General features: G+C 43.2%; 1 protein-coding gene across 1 annotated transcript in view; it reads left to right on the top strand.

Annotated features, from left to right (window-relative positions):
• The window catches only part of ipo9 (importin 9), a 178,701-nt gene that overhangs the window by 98,659 nt on the left and 62,810 nt on the right, over positions 1 to 17,232 (top strand). Inside the window, exons 16-17 of the mRNA XM_063065668.1 lie at positions 3,274 to 3,422; positions 3,510 to 3,638. Of these exons, the coding sequence (XP_062921738.1) occupies positions 3,274 to 3,422; positions 3,510 to 3,638 (278 nt within the window). The remainder of the gene's footprint in view (positions 1 to 3,273; positions 3,423 to 3,509; positions 3,639 to 17,232) is intronic.

Raw genomic sequence — 17,232 nt, 5'->3', positions numbered from 1 at the left:
CGAGCGAGGAGTTGATGCCTTATCTTTCAACAATGCCCATGGTTTTTCTGTATTTCATGGCTATCTGGAGAAAATGCACACTTTGACAATAAAATGAACCTTTGAGGATGGTGAATATTTAAAATGCAGTTTTGACTTAGAAGATCAAGGGTCTTCCGTTAAATTCACAATGTAAAAATTCTGATTCCACAGCTTGCTTGGCATGTCCACTGTTGAATCAGAATCAGGTTGAGTATCACTGATAGGTCGTGAAATTTCTTTTGCAGTAGCACTACAGTACAATACATAACCTACAAAATTACAATAAGAAATATGTCCAGGGTTTTAATGCCCTGGTTAAGATTTCTACTGCTGTGCTGTAGGTTTTTCATTTCAGCAGTTTTTTGGAAAAACAGTGTGTCTGATAAAATGTTTTGGTTTTGGCTAAAGATAAGAAGCCCTGCTGTTCAACTTAGGAATGTTGCGTCAGCCAGTCAAGATGGTGGGATCTGGATAAGTTCTGGAGAGCATGGGTTGGAGAGAGTTTTGTAATGGACAGCAGTCTGGTTTGGGTCTTTTGGCGGGAGCTGTGGAGCAAAACAGAAGGGAAGATGTTGCAAAATGCCATTGGAATGAGAGTCCCCGTTGCATGAAGTTTCTTCTGCAGATGAATGGCTCCAAGGAAGAATGGCCAATGCTCCTGAGAGAGCCAGTTTGTTTGAGATGGACTTCAAGGGAAGTTCAAGGTGTGGCGAATGCTTCACTCAGACCATGGGTTCAGCACCACGAGTAACGGTAATACCCAGCTTTGAAAGAGACGAGCACCAGCGGTCGTACACATTTTGCCTGGTCTAACTGTAATAGGCCCTTTTTATTTTTTTTCTTCTTTGTTTCTTTTAATAACTGATAGAGCTGAAATTAGTAAATATGCTTTCTTTGTTATTTTATGCCGTGTACAATCTGTTACTTCTTTCTGAACGATAATTGTGTATGGGCAGTATTTACACGGCATTCAAATCGAGGTTTCTTTAATATGAACATCATGACGTTCCTGTTTGGTTGGACCCTAAATCATACCAACCCTAGACATACATTGTTTATGAAAAGTGGCCTTTTCATTGCTGAGTCACGTGGCTGTTAGCAGAGGTAACAAGTTTGCATATGATCCTGGTGAAAGGATTATATGTATTAAAAATTTAAATAAGTAGTGGAAAGAGAGAGCAGAAATAGTAAGGTATGTTCGTCAGTTGGTTCACTGTCCCTTCAGAAATCTGATGGCAGAGGAAGAAACTGTTCCTAAAATGTTGAATGTGTGTCTTCAGGCACCTGTATCGCCTCACCGATGATAGTAATGAGAAGAGGGCATGTGCTGGGAGATAAGGATCCTCAGTGATGGATGTCAGCTTTTTGAGACATTGCCTTTTGAAGGTGTTCTTGATGCCAGGGAGGCTAATACTCATGATGGAGCCAGCTGAGTTTGCAACTTTCTGCAGCTTTTTCTGCTCCTTTGCAGTGCCTCCTTCAGACTAGACAGCGATACAACCAGTCAGAATGCTCTCCACAGTACAACTGCAGAAATTTGCTGGGGTCTTTGTGACTGTTGTTCAGGAATCATTTTAAGTAGTACCAAGATGAGTGATAAAAGTAAAATGCACTAGAAAGGTGGAGTGTGAAACCAAGTTAACGTTTGCCTAGTTGATGCCAGCGATATTCCACTGCTCTACAGATTCTTTCATCAGTAAATTCAGTGAAGTAAGGCGCCAAGGTAGTGGAGTGGTTAATGTGACACTGTTACAGCTCGGGGCATCGGTAAGAAGTTTGTATGTCCTACCTATGAGCTTGTAGGTTTCCTCCAGGTGTTGCTGTTTACTCCCACAATCCAAAGACGTACTGGTTTGAAGGTTAATTGCTCATTGTAAACTGTCCTGTGATTAGGCTAGGGTTAAATACAATGCCTATAAAAAGTATTCATCCCCCCCACTGGAAGCTTTCTTGTTTTATAACATTGAATCTCACTGGATTTAATTTGGCTTTTCTGATGCTGATCAACAGAAAAGACCCTTTTGTGTCAAAGTGAAAACAAATCTTTACAAAGTAATTTCAATTAACTACAAATATGAATCACAAAAGAATTGATTGCATAAGTATTCACCCTTTCAAGACAGTATTTAGTAGATGCACCTTTGGCAGCAATTACTGCCTTGAGTCTGTGTGGATAGATCTCTATCAACTTGGTACATCTGGACACTGCAATTTTTCCCCATTCTTTACAAAACTGCTCAAGCTGTGTCAGATTGCATGGGAACCGTGAGTGAACAGTTCTTTTCAAGTCCAGCTACAAATTCTAAATTAGATTGAGGTCTGGAATCTGACTTGGCCACTCCAGGACATTAATTTTTGTTTTTAAGCCATACCTGGCTTTATGCTTGGGGTCATTGTTTTGCTGGAAAACAAATCTTTTCCTAAGTGACAGCTCTCTTGCAGACTGCATCAGGATTTCCCTGTGTTTTGCTGCATTCATTTTACCCTCACCTTCACAAGCCTTCTAGGGCCTGCTGCATCCCCATAGCATGATGCCAAACTTAATGTTCAGTCTGATGGCCAAAAAGCTCAATTTTGGTTTCATCATATGACAGAACCTTCTTCCAGCTGACTTAAGAGACTCCCACATGCCTTCTGGTAAACTGTGGCCGAGATTTCATGTGAGTTTTTTCAATAGTGGTTTTCTCTTTGCCACTCTCCCATAAAACTGCGAATGGTGAAGCACCCGGATTGATTGTATGTGCAGGCTCTCCCACCTCAGTCTTCCTGGTGTAGTTTTTGCCAGTATACTGGTATAGCAGTTGGTCCTTCCAGATACAGGTGTACTTTTACTACAATCAATTGAAACACATTGACTGCACAGTGATGATTTGATGTATCATATTAAGGGGGGGTGAATACTTGAGCAATCAGTTATTTTTTTGTTTTATATTTGTAATTAATTTAGATCACTTTGTAGAGATCTGTTTTCACTTTGACATGAAAAAGTCTTTCCTGTTTGTCAGTATCAGAAAAGCCAAATTAAATCCATTGTAATTCAATGTTGTAAAACAATAAAACATGAAAACTTCTGGGGGGGGTGGGGTGAATGCTTGTTATAGAAACTGTAGGTGTGTTACTGGGCAGTGCAGCTCGTGATGCCAGAAGGGACTGTTCTGTGCTGTATCAATAAATAAATACATTTAATGCACATTTATTTGTAAGGTGTCTACGAGTAGTTTTACTAACAATTCGTTTAATCTGAATCTCCAGATCCAGTTGTGGCATCTCTGGCACAAGATATTTTCAAGGAACTTGCACAGATTGAGGGTTGCCAGGGTCCCATGCAGATGAGGTTAATTCCAACTCTTGTCAGCATCATGCACGCTCCGTCTGATAAATTGCCCTCTGGGCTCTGTGCAGTGAGTATTCCCCACAGATATGTCATTGCATTGATTGAGCTCTCCTTGGAACGAAACTTATTGACACCATTTTGTAACCACTTGCAGACTGCCATTGATATCCTGACGACTGTTGTGAGGAACACCAAGCAGCCGCTATCGGAGGCTCTCATCTGCCAGGCTTTCCCCGTTGTGGCTCAGTGTACGCTACACACAGATGATTACGCCACCATGCAGGTAGACACAGTTTGAAATTAATTTGGGGGTCTGCAGTTAGCTAAACAGTGGTAAGGAGATTGGAGCACAGGGATTGGGAAGGGTAAAGAAATTAGAAACTTGAGACTGCATATGTAGAATGACATCGTGAGGTTAGTTTGGAATGAATGCCTTGCCTTTCACCACCCCGACCCAAAATTTTCATTATTTGTATTTATCTTATTTAGAGATACAGTGCAGAATGTGCAATTCCAGCCCGCCAAGCTGAACCACCAATATAACCATAGCCCTATTCACAGGACAAATTACAATGACCAATTAACCTACTGATATGTCTTTGGGCTGTGGGAGGAAACTTGAGCGCACACAGGAAGAATGTACAAACTTTCTTACACAGAACGCCGGAACTGAACTCCGAACTCCAACACCCTCAGCTGTATTAGCGCTGCGCTAACCACTACACTACCGTGGTGCTCTTGCAATTTAACTTTCCTTGTTTGTATTTTTATACAAGCACTTATGTACCTGCAGTGGCTCAGTGAACTTTTAAGCAATTGTGGTATAGATGAAGCTTCTCAGGTTTTCTGCAGCAAGTGTCACGCCACTTGAATCTGGCTATTTTATAGGCTAATTGTTATCACTGGAATTTTATTTATCTGTAGTCCAGGTATGAGACAACTGCAACTTCTTTCTCTTTGCAATAGAGTTGTGAAAAACTAGAGTGCAGAAACAAGTCTTTTGGCCCGTCCAGTCTGTGAAGAACCGTTTCAACTGCCTAGACGCGTCAACCTGCACGCAGAACACAGTTCTCCATACTCCTGCCATCCACATGCCTATCCAAACCTCTTCAATGTTGACATTGAAATAACATCAACCACTTGTGCTGCCAGCATGTTCCGTGTTCTCATCACCCTCTGAGTGAAGAAGTTTACCGTCATGTTTCCCTTAAATATTTCACCTTTCACCCTTAACCCATGACCTCTAGTTGTAGAGGGAATTCTTGTAAATTTTCTCTGTACTCTTTCAATCTTAATCCTGTACTCAGTATTTAATCTATGAAGGCCAACATGCCAAAAACTTCCTTAATGGCTCTATGTACTGAATAAGGAGACTTTCCTGAACACATTTGACAAACTATCCCATCAATTTCTTCTACAGTATGGGAGTCCCAGTCAGTTCGTGGAAGGTTAAAATCACTTGCTGTAACAACCTTATATTACCTGCAACAGTCTGCGATCGCTACAGATTTATTCCTCTAAATCCCTCATACTATTGGGTGGTCTGTAATGTAACCCCAGTAACGTGGTCATGCCTTTCTTATTCCTCAGTTCCACCCATAAAGCCTCACTAGACGAGTTCTCCAGTCTATCCTGACTAAGCACTGCTGTGACATTTCCCCTGACTAGTAATGGAACCCCGGAATATTGAACTGCCAGTCCAGTCCCTCCTGCATCCAAGTTTCACTAATGGCGACATTACCTACAAGGACTAAGATCTCTGGCAGTTCACCCTCCCACTTAAGAATGCTGAGGACTCAATCCGTGATGTCCTGGACCCTGGCACCTGAGAGGCAACATACCATCCGGGACTCTCATTCTCTTCCACAGAATCATCTTTCTGTTCCTGTAACTAATGAATCCCCTATCACCACATCTCGCCTCTTCTCCCCCACTTCTCTTCTGAATCACAGAATCAGGTTCAGTGCCAGGGACCTGACTGCTGTGACTTCCCTCTGCTAGGCCATTCCCCCCCCCCCAACAATATTCAAAGTGATACACCTGTGATGAAGGGGATGGCTACTAACCCCTTTCCCCTTCCTGTCACCCAGTTTCCTGCATCCTGCACCCTAGGTGTAACTAACTCTCTATATGTCCTACCTATCACACATGCAGCCTCCTGAATGATCTGGAGTTTATCCAGTTCCAGTTCCAGCTCCAACTCCTTAATGTGGAGTGTTAGAAGCTGCAGCTGGGTGCTCCTCATAGGAGCAGTCATCTGGGACACTGGCGGTCTCTTTGCCTTCCCACATCCAGCAAGAGGAGCATTCCACTAGGCTGCCTGGCATCTCTATGGTTCAAACTGAGCAACTGTAAAGAAGAGGGGGAAAATAAAACTCTACATATAATTTTTTTTTTTTGCCCTCTCTGACAGAAGCCTTGAAGAGCTAAAGCTTCAAATAACCACTCTAACTCTGTCATTCCAACAATAGCCGCTCCACTTGCCCCTGCCTTACTTTAATTTTGTTCTTGCTAATCAGTCCATCAATCAATCAGAATTGATTGGCTGATGCACAAAGCTCCAAAATTGCCACGAGTTGCTGCCTTTTCTACTAGATCTGCGAACCTGAGTAAACTATGACTTCACACAAAAGGCCGGAGGAACTCAGCAGGCCGGGCAACATCTATAGAAAAGAGTATTGTCAACGTTTCAGGCCGAGACCCTTCATCGGGACTGAAGCATAAAAAAACTGAGGAGTCACGGTTGGAAGATGGAGGAGGGAAGGAAGAAACACAAGGTGATAGTGAAACCAGGAGGGAAGAAGTAAAGAGCTGAGAAGTTGATTGGTGAAAAATCCCTCCAGCATTTTGTGTGTGTTGCTTGGATTTCCAGCATCTCCATATTTTCTTTTGCTTGTGATTGAACTATGTTTTCTCAGGGCTTCCAGTCACTCCAATTGGCTGCTGCTCAAAGCTGCTGCGAGTCACTGCCTTTTCTATGTACTGATTAAGGAAACTTTCCGGAACATATTTGACAAACTCTACCTCATCTAGTTCTTTACAGTATGGGAAACCCAGTCAATATGTGGAAGTTAAAATCACCTACTATCACAATGTTGTGTTTCTTGCAACAGTCTGCAATCTCTACAAATTTGTTCCTCTGAATCCCACAAACTGTTAGGTGGTCTATAATATAGACCCATTGACCTGAATATACAATTCTTAATCTTCAGTTCCACCAATAAAGTCTCACTAGATGAGTTTTCCAGTCTGTCCTGACTAAGCACTGCCTTAACAATAGGTACTCCTGTTTGAGTACTGTTGGGGGGGACAGCTTACCCGGGGGAAGCGACAGTGGCCGTGCCTCCGGCACAGAGACTGGCCCTGTAGCTCAGAAGGGTAGGGCAAGGAAGAGGAGGGCAGTTGTGATAGGGGACTCGATTGTAAGGGGGTCAGATAGGCGATTCTGTGGACGCAGTCCAGAGACCCGGATGGTAGTTTGCCTCCCTGGTGCCAGGGTCCGGGATATTTCTGATCGTGTTCAAGATATCCTGAAGTGGGAGGGTGAGGAGCCAGAGGTCTAGGTACCAATGACACAGGTAGGAAAAGGGATGAGGTCCTGAAAGGAGAATATAGGGAGCTAGGAAGGGAGTTGAGAAAAAGGACCGCAAAGGTAGTAATCTCAGGATTACTGCCTGTGCCACGCGACAGTGAGAGTTGGAATGCGATGAGGTGGAGGATAAATGCGTGGCTGAGGGATTGGAGCAGGGGGCAGGGATTCAAGTTTGTGGATCATTGGGACCTCTTTTGGCGCAGGCGTGACCTGTACAAAAAGGACGGGTTACACTTGAATCCTAGGGGGACCAATATCCTGGCAGGGAGATTAGCGAGGGCTACTGAGGTGACTTTAAACTAGAATGGTTGGGGGGTGGGAATCAAATTAAAGAGGCTAGGCGAGAGGAGGTTAGTTCACAACAGGGGGATGGGAACGAGTGCAGAGAGACAGAGGGGTGTAAAGTGAGGGTGGAAGCAAAAAGTACTAAGGAGAAAAGTAAAAGTGGCAGGCCGACAAATCCAGGGCAAGCATTAAAAAGGGCTGCTTTTCAACATAATTGTATAAGGGCTAAGAGAGTTGTAAAAGAGCGCCTGAAGGCTTTATGTGTCAATGCAAGGAGCATTTGTAACAAGGTGGATGAATTGAAAGTGCAGATTGTTATTAATGATTATGATATAGTTGGGATCACAGAGACATGGCTCCAGGGTGACCAAGGATGGGAGCTCAACGTTCAGGGATATTCAATATTCAGGAGGGATAGACATGAAAGAAAAGGAGGTGGGGTGGCGTTGCTGGTTAAAGATGAGATTAACGCAATAGAAAGGAAGGACATAAGCCGGGAAGATGTGGAATCGATATGGGTAGAGCTGCGTAACACTATGGGGCAGAAAACGCTGGTGGGAGTTGTGTACAGGCCACCTAACAGTAGTAGTGAGGTCGGAGATGGTATTAAACAGGAAATTAGAAATGTGTGCAATAAAGGAACAGCAGTTATAATGGGTGACTTCAATCTACATGTAGATTGGGTGAACCAAATTGTAAAGGTGCTGAGGAAGAGGATTTCTTGGAATGTATGCGGGATGGTTTTTTGAACCAACATGTCGAGGAACCAACTAGGCTATTCTGGACTGGGTTTTGAGCAATGAGGAAGGGTTAATTAGCAATCTTGTCGTGAGAGACTCCTTGGGTAAGAGTGACCATAATATGGTGGAATTCTTCATTAAGATGGAGAGTGACATAGTTAATTCAGAAACAAAGGTTCTGAACTTAAAGAGGGGTAACTTTGAAGGTATGAGACGTGAATTAGCTAAGATAGACTGGCAAATGACACTTAAAGGATTGACGGTGGATATGCAATGGCAAGCATTTAAAGATTGCATGGATGAACTACAACAATTGTTCATCCCAGTTTGGCAAAAGAATAAATCAAGGAAGGTAGTGCACCCGTGGCTGACAAGAGAAATTAGGGATAGTATCAATTCCAAAGAAGAAGCATACAAATTAGCCAGAAAAAGTGGCTCACCTGAGGACTGGGAGAAATTCAGAGTTCAGCAGAGGAGGACAAAGGGCTTAATTAGGAAGGGGAAAAAAGATTATGAGAGAAAACTGGCAGGGAACATAAAAACTGACTGGAAAAGCTTTTATAGATATGTAAAAAGGAAAAGACTGGTAAAGACAAATGTAGGTCCCCTACAGACAGAAACAGGTGAATTGATTATGGGGAGCAAGGACATGGCAGACCAATTGAATAATTACTTTGGTTCTGTCTTCACTAAGGAGGACATAAATAATCTTCCAGAAATAGTAGGGGACAGAGGGTCCAGTGAGATGGAGGAACTGAGCGAAATACATGTTAGTAGGGAAGTGGTGTTAGGTAAATTGAAGGGATTGAAGGCAGATAAATCCCCAGGGCCAGATGGTCTGCATCCCAGAGTGCTTAAGGAAGTAGCCGAAGAAATAGTGGATGCATTAGTGATAATTTTTCAAAACTCTTTAGATTCTGGACTAGTTCCTGAGGATTGGAGGGTGGCTAATATAACCCCACTTTTTAAAAAAGGAGGGAGAGAGAAACCGGGGAATTATAGACCGGTTAGCCTAACGTCGGTGGTGGGGAAACTGCTGGAGTCAGTTATCAAAGATGTGATAACAGCACATTTGGAGAGCGGTGAAATCTTCGGACAAAGTCAGCATGGATTTGTGAAAGGAAAATCATGTCTGACGAATCTCATAGAATTTTTTGAGGATGTAACTAGTAGAGTGGATAGGGGAGAGCCAGTGGATGTGGTATATTTGGATTTTCAAAAGGCTTTTGACGAGGTCCCACACAGGAGATTAGTGTGCAAACTTAAAGCACACGGTATGGGGGTAAGGTATTGATGTGGATAGAGAATTGGTTGGCAGACAGGAAGCAAAGAGTGGGAATAAACGGGACCTTTTCAGAATGGCAGGCGGTGACTAGTGGGTACCGCAAGGCTCAGTGCTGGGACCCCAGTTGTTTACAATATATATTAATGACTTGGATGAGGGAATTAAATGCAGCATCTCCAAGTTTGCGGATGACACGAAGCTGGGTGGCAGTGTTAGCTGTGAGGAGGATGCTAAGAACATGCAGAGTAACTTGGATAGGTTGGGTGAGTGGGCAAATTCATGGCAGATGCAATTTAATGTGGATAAATGTGAAGTTATCCACTTTGGTGGCAAAAATAGGAAAACAGATTATTATCTGAATGGTGGCCGATTAGGAAAAGGGGAGGTGCAATGAGACCTGGGTGTCATTATACACCAGTCATTGAAAGTGGGCATGCAGGTACAGCAGGTGGTGAAAAAGGCGAATGGTATGCTGGCATTTATAGCGAGAGGATTCGAGTACAGGAGCAGGGAGGTACTACTGCAGTTCTACAAGGCCTTGGTGAGACCACACCTGGAGTATTGTGTGCAGTTTTGGTCCCCTAATCTGAGGAAAGACATCCTTGCCATAGAGGGAGTACAAAGAAGGTTCACCAGATTGATTCCCGGGATGGCAGGACTTTCATATGAAGAAAGACTGGATGAACTGGGCTTGTACTCGTTGGAATTTAGAAGATTGAGGGGGGATCTGATTGAAATGTATAAAATCCTAAAGGGATTGGACAGGCTAGATGCAGGAAGATTGTTCCCGATGTTGGGGAAGTCCAGAACGAGGGGTCACAGTTTGAGGATAAAGGGGAAGCCTTTTAGGACCAAGATTAGGAAAAACTTCTTCACACAGAGAGTGGTGAATCTGTGGAATTCTCTGCCACAGGAAACAGTTGAGGCCAGTTCATTGGCTATATTTAAGAGGGAGTTAGATATGGCTCTTGTGGCTACGGGGATCAGGGGTATGGAGGGAATGCTGGTGCAGGGTTCTGAGTTGGATGATCAACCATGATCATAATAAATGGCGGTGCAGGCTCGAAGGGCTGAATGGCCTACTCCTGCACCTATTTTCTATGTTTCTATGACATTTTCACTGATTAATAACACCATCTTTAATCCCTCCTGCTCTGTCACGTCTAAAACAATGGAACCCGGAATAGTGAACTGCCCTCCTTCAATCAAGTCTTGCTGGTGGCTACAATATCCTAATTCTATGTGTTGGTCTATGCCCTGAGCTCATCTGCCTTTCCTGCAGTACTTCTTGCATTGAAATATATGCAACTCAGAATGTTTGCCCCACCATTCTCAACCCTTTGCTTCCTGACTTAACAACATATGTCTCCACAACCACTCTGGTTCCCATCTCCCTGCAACTCTTGTTTTAAACCCCTCTCCCCCCCCCCACCCCCTCCAGTTCAGGTGCAAACCTTCTATCCAGGTCCACCTTCCCTGGAAGGGAGCCCAATGATCCAAAAATTTGAAGCTTTCCCTCCTACACCAACTGCCTTGCCGTGTGGTAAACTGTATAACATTCCTATCAGTGGCCTCACTAGCATGTGACAGGGGTAGCAATCACAGCCCTGGAGGTCCTGTACTTATCTCAGCACCTAACTCCCTGAACTCACTTTACAGAACCTCATCATTCTTCCTACTGGTGTCATTGGTACCTATATAGATTACGTCCTTAGGCTGTTCACCCTCCTACTTAAGAATGCTGAGGACTTGATCTGAGATGTCCTGGAGCCTGGCACCCGGGAGGTAACATACCACCCAGGAATCTTGTTCTCATCCACAGAACCTCCTTTCTTTTTTCCTAACTAACAAATCCGCTATCACCACAGCTCTCCACCTTCTCCCCATTTCCCTTCTGAGCCACAGAGCCAGACTCAGTGGCAGTGATTTTACTGCTGTGACTTACCTCTGATAGGTCACCCCACCCCCACTACCACCCAACAGTATCCAAAATGGTATACCTGTTGATGAGGGGGATGGCCACAGGGTTACTCTACACTTGACTGTTTAACCCCTTTCAGCCTTCTGTCTGTCAGCCAGTTTCCAGTGTCTTGCACCTTGGGTGTCACTACCTCTCTTTCCATCCTGTCTGTCACCTCCTCAGCCTCCCAAATGATCTGGAGTTTATCCAGTTCCAGCTCCAATTCCTTAACGTGGAGTGTTAGAAGCTGCCCTTATTGCTGGAGGTCTCTATGCCTTCCCACATCCTGCAAGAGCATTCAACTCTCCTGCATGACATCCCTACTGGTCTAGCTATGCAGTTGTAAAGAAGGAAACAATAAATAAACTGAAAAAGAAATCTTAACTACAGCTTTTCGCCTTCTCTCACTCAAGCCTCTCCTTGTTAAAGTCTCAAAATCCCCACTCTTAACACTGTCCACTCCAGCAAAGACCTCTCTGCTTGGACCTGCCTTATTTTAACTTGTACTGTCTAATGAATCCCAATATTCAAGTGCCAAAACCCCCGCGAAGCGCTGCTTTTTAATGCACCCTTGCCAACTAAGTAAGTTACTTCTTCTCTCGCTCCCAACCTCTGATTCACCACTGTGGTCTTTCTATTTTCCTTTGTTCTTGTAATACTTAATAAAACAACTGCAAGCAACAAGTTTTGGACATTGAACATTATAGGATAGTACAGGCCTTTAGGCCCACGATGCTGTGCTGACCTTTTAACCTACTCTAAGATCAATCTAACCCTTCCCTCCTACATAGCCTTCCAACTTTCTCTAATCCATGTGCCTACATTAGTGTCTTAAATGTCTCTAATGTATCTGCCTCTACTGTCACCCTTGGCAGTGCATTCCACACACCCACACATCTCTGTGTAATAAACTTGCTTCTGGCATCCCCCTATGCTTTCTTCAATTCATCTTAAAATTATGACCCTGAGAGTTTCTTAAACTGTGCCTGTCTAAAGGTTTCTTAAATTCCCCTAATGTACCTACCTATAGCACCAGCATTGGCAGGGCATTCAATGGACCTGCCACTTCTTGTGTAAGAAAAAAACTATCTCTTATATTCCTATACTTGTCACCTGTTATCCACCTTTACTTCAAAGAGAAAAGCCATAGCCTGCTCAACTTAACCTCATAAGAAATGCTCTTTTGTCCAGGCAGCATCCTGTTAAATCTCCTCTAAAGTTTCCACATCCTTCCTTTAAAGTATACTTCCTATTTGTGCCTCAGTCTTGACTTCTAAACCTCTGGATTGAACAGGTATAAAATCCTAACAGGGTTAAAATTTGACTGGACACAAGATGGATGGTAACAATACTTACTGGGACTTGTTTAAGTCCATCAGCCTTACTGGGGCATATGCTGCTAGATTATAAGGCGGGGGGTTGGGGTTTCTAGAGTACCTATGATAAGCCTATTTAGAGTCCTCTGTCCTGGTCCAGTCTTTCAAGTTGTTTCCAGGTGTAGCCCATTTTCTTGATGTATCCTCCTTCTCCCAGGGATGAGGTCTTTGAAGCTTCTGTTGGCATTTCTGTAGTGCTGGGCTTTTACAGGATGAGGCGCTAGCCCCATGCACAACCCTCCGCTTTTCACACCTGGGCTTGGGGCTGTCCCTGGCGGAGTGACAGGGACTTAGTGAAAATAATATTCAGTTGTCTGCTATTGTATGATTGCTTCAAAAATTAATTTGTATGTGTTTATGGTACAACGGGGTTAGAATTTGACCAGGCACAAGGAGGATGTCAAAATAACTACAGTGCCATCATTTAATCAGGGTGTTCACTTATTTATTTATGGAAAATACGCTGGAGAGATAGAACTGTGGGACAAACTGAGTAAGTATTTTGCACCAGTCTTCACTGTGGAAGACATTAGCAGTTTGCCAGAAGTTCAAGACTCTCAGGGGGCAGAGGTGAGTAGCTGCTATTACTAGGGAGAAGGTGGTTGGGAAATTGAAATGTCTGAAGGTAGAGAAATTACCTGGACCAGATGAAACAGGGTTCTGAAAGAGGTATCGCAGAGACGTGGAGGCATTAGTGATAATCTTTCAAGAATCACTAGATTCTGGAATGGTTCTGGAGAACTGGAAAATTGCATATGGCACTCCACTCTTCGAGAAGGGAGGGAGGAAGAAAAAAGGAATCTTTGGTCTCTCTTCCAGGAAAGGTGGGACCTGTGCAGAAGGAATGGTTTGTACCTGACTGGAGGGGGATGAATATCCTTGTGGGAAAATTTGTTAATGCTGCACTGTGGGGTTTAAACTAGACTTGCAGGGGGTTGGGAACTAGAGTGTCAAAACAGTCAGTGGAGAGATTATGGAGCCAGATGTTGGTAAGACCTCAGACAAAGATAGTTATCTTTGAGCTGAGCATGGTGCAACAAAATTGAAAAGGGTGAATACAGGACTGAAGGTGTTGTATCTGAATGCGTGCAGTATACAGAATAAGGTAGGTGAATTTGCAGCACAGTTGCAGATTGGCAGGTACGATGTTGTAGCTGGGAGCTTAATGTCCAAGGATACACATGGTGGCAAAAGGATAGGCAGGAAGGTGTTGCGCTGTTGGTGAAAAAAATAAAATCATTAGAAAGAGGTGACGTAGGGTCAGAAGATGTTGAATCATTGTGAATAGAGCTAAAGGGACTGCAAGGGTAAAAAGACCACAATGGGAGTTGTATACAGACCCCTAAACAGTAGTAAGGATGTGGTCTACAAATTACAATGGGAGATAGAAAATGCATGCCAAAAGGGCAATGTTACAATAGTTATGGGGAAATTCAATATGCAGGTAGATTGGGAAAATCAGGTTGGCGCTAGATTACAAGGGGAGGGATTTCTAGAATACAGGTTTCCCCCACCATCCGAAGGTAGAGCGTTCTTATGAAACGGTTCGTAAGCCGGAATGTCGTAAAGTGAAGAAGCAATCACCGTTTATTTATATGGGAAAAATTTGTGAGTGTTCACAGACCCAAAAAATAACCTACCAAATCATGCCAAATGACACATAAAACCTAAAATAACAGTAACATATAGTAAAAGCAGGAATGATATGATAAATATGCAGCCTATATAAAGTAGAAATACTTTCCTGCAGTCATTGCCGCACTGTCCACCATAGCGAAAATCTCACTCAAGCGCTTTGGGCAGAAACACTCTCTCCAGAAACCTTTAAGCTATGAAGCTGCCAAATCATACCAAATAACACATAAAAATACACAACCTATATAAAGTAGAAATAATGTATGTACAGTGTAGTATCACTTACTGGAATCGGGAAGACAGCGCTGAGCACACTGATGATGGTGTGTTAGGCTGAGTCGTCGGAGGTTGGGGTGGTGGGACACTGCGGTGCCATCTCATTGTCGTCTGTTTCCATCAGGGCAGGCAGGTCATCTTCTTCTATGTCTGCCTGCCTCGATGTCGAAGGACGAGGTTCGTCGTCTGCTGTGGCTTGAAAAATGACAGTATGCTTGACTGCTTAGCCTCGCGCAGTCTTCTATTATACGGTTCTTTGTAAGCACGCAAATCATCCTGCAAATATGCTCTAAACCTACGTACCCTTTCAAAATTAAAGTCGTACTTTTCTCCAATCATTGCAGCGAAAATCTCACGCAGTTGCTTCACGTTCAGTTCCTGGATGACTTCACTTTCGGTCCATTCACTACTGCATTCGGTTTTGATTGTTATCCTTTCCTCTTCCAATTGCATCAGCTCTTCATCTATCAGTTCTTGGTCATGGGATGCCAAAACCTCTTCAACATCATCTTCGTCAACTTCCACAAGCCAAGCTCACTTTGTCCTTACTTTGTTCACCACAATCGAAACGCATAATTATGTCTAGTTTTACGCTAAGTGTAATACCCTTATGAGCTCTTTTAGGCTTTTCCGATACCTTAGAACTCATCTTGCCAACGGATGCCCAAAATAAATCGACATAATGCACAGATGCTCACAGGCAGGTGTTTAAGCAGTGCCGGCTAGAATGCAGTTCTGGGGGAGGCGCTTGGCTGCTTGGGGCGTGCGCGCTGCCTTTTTTTTACACGCTGCCTTTTTTAGTAACAGTGAAAACACCTTCTGTTAGCGAAAACAGGTAACTAATGTAGGTCTTTTGTAACAGCGAGGTGTCATAAAGCGAATGTTCGAAAAGTGGGGGACACCTGTACCTACGATAAGGCTATTTAGAGCAGCTCGTGGTTGAGCCCATGAGAGGATCATCTTTTTGGATTGGGTGTAATGCTATGAACCAGAATTGATTAGAGAGTTTACAGTTTTAAAAAAAGCCTTTAGGGGTAAATGATCATAATATGATCGAATTCACCCTGAAATTTGAGAAGGAGAGACTAAAGTCAGATGTATCAGTATATTATGGTGGAGTAAAGGGAATTACAGAGGCATGAGAGTGGAGTCGGCCAGAATTGATTGGAAAAGAACACTGGCAGTGATGACGGCAGAGCAGCAACGGCTGGAATTTCTGGAAGCAATTTGGAAGGCACAGGATATATACATCCCAAAGAGGAAGAAATATTCCAAAGGAAACCTGACTCATCCATGGCTAGCAAGAGAAGTCAAAGCCAACATAAAAGCCAAAGAGAGGGCATACCATAGAGAAGGATCATAGGAAGTGAGAGGATTGGGAAGTTTTTAAATACCAACAGAAGGCAATTAAAAAATCATTAAGAAGGCAAAGATGGAATACAGAAGTAAGTTGGCCAATAATATTAAAAAGGATACCAAAAGTTTCTTTAGGCACATTAAGTTTAAAAGGGAGGTGACAGTGGATATTGGACCGATGCAAACCAATGATAGAAAGGTAGTAATGGGAGATGAGGAAATAGCGGACGAACTAAATATGTATTTTGCATCAGTCTTCACAGTAGAAGACACTGGCGGGGGGGCGTCACGTGATGACGTGGGATTGAGACGTGTAAATTCAGCTCTCCCGCAACAAATCAGTAAAGTACCGTTTAAATAAAACAAAGTTGGTAAATATTTTCTGAAAACTATTTATAAACTTTGTTAGACTACTTTACGGTATGCCTCCTAAACCGCAACAAAAGAAGTCTGCTGTTGTGAAGCAGCCGCGAGACGGGAAGAAAAAAGGGCCTACTGCAACGATGGAGCCTGGGACTCAGGTTGGATCTCCTTCGGTAGAACAGGGAGCAATGGCGGTGGCAGAGGTTGCTCCGAAGAAGACAACGGAATTGCACATGCGCAAAGAAGAGCGCATGCGCAAATCGACACAACGCAAACTACAAGAACCGACACCCACTGCAATTGAAAATGACTCAGAGTCAGAACTGGGTTCTGCAGAGAACACAGATGAAGAAGAGGAGGAAGAAATGGAAGCGAGTGGAAGTAAAGGAGATGATAGAGACATAAGAGAGGCTGTATTGCGATCAACAGCTGAATTAAGGAAAGTAAGAGAAGAGCTTAGAGATACGAAGAGATGCTATAATAAAGTTATGGAAAGACAGGACAAAATGGAAAAGAAGCTTCAGAAGATGGAAAGAGAAATGGGACTTATGAATGATAGAGTGGAAAAAACAGAAAATGATTTGCTTGTCTGGAACTCGGAAAGAAACCGACTCTTGGAGAAAGTGGACATGTTGGAAAATTTCAGTAGACGTAATAATATAAAAATTGTTGGTCTTGCAGAAGGTATGGAAGGAGATAAGCCAATAGAAATTTTTCAAAGATGGATCCTGGAGGTTTTGCAAATGGGAGAGGAGGCTTGATCAATTGAAATTGAGCGGGCACATAGAGCTTTAAGACCAAAACCAAAAGATGACCAATATCCACGATCGATTTTAATAAAATTCTTAAGATTTCAAGACAAGGAAAGGATTCTACAGGCGGCTGTTCGAGCTGCCAAAGATAGAAAAGGGCCATTGATAATTAAAGGGAAAAGAGTTTTTTTCTACCCTGATATAAGTTACGAACTTTTGAAGAAAAGGAAGAAGTTTAATCCAGTGAAAAAAACCCT

Source organism: Mobula hypostoma, chromosome 13, assembly GCF_963921235.1.
Source record: "Mobula hypostoma chromosome 13, sMobHyp1.1, whole genome shotgun sequence".
NCBI classification, from domain to species: Eukaryota; Metazoa; Chordata; class Chondrichthyes; order Myliobatiformes; family Myliobatidae; genus Mobula; species Mobula hypostoma.
The sequence above is the reverse complement of the archived record's forward strand: the minus strand, read 5'-3'. Positions and strand labels throughout refer to the sequence as shown.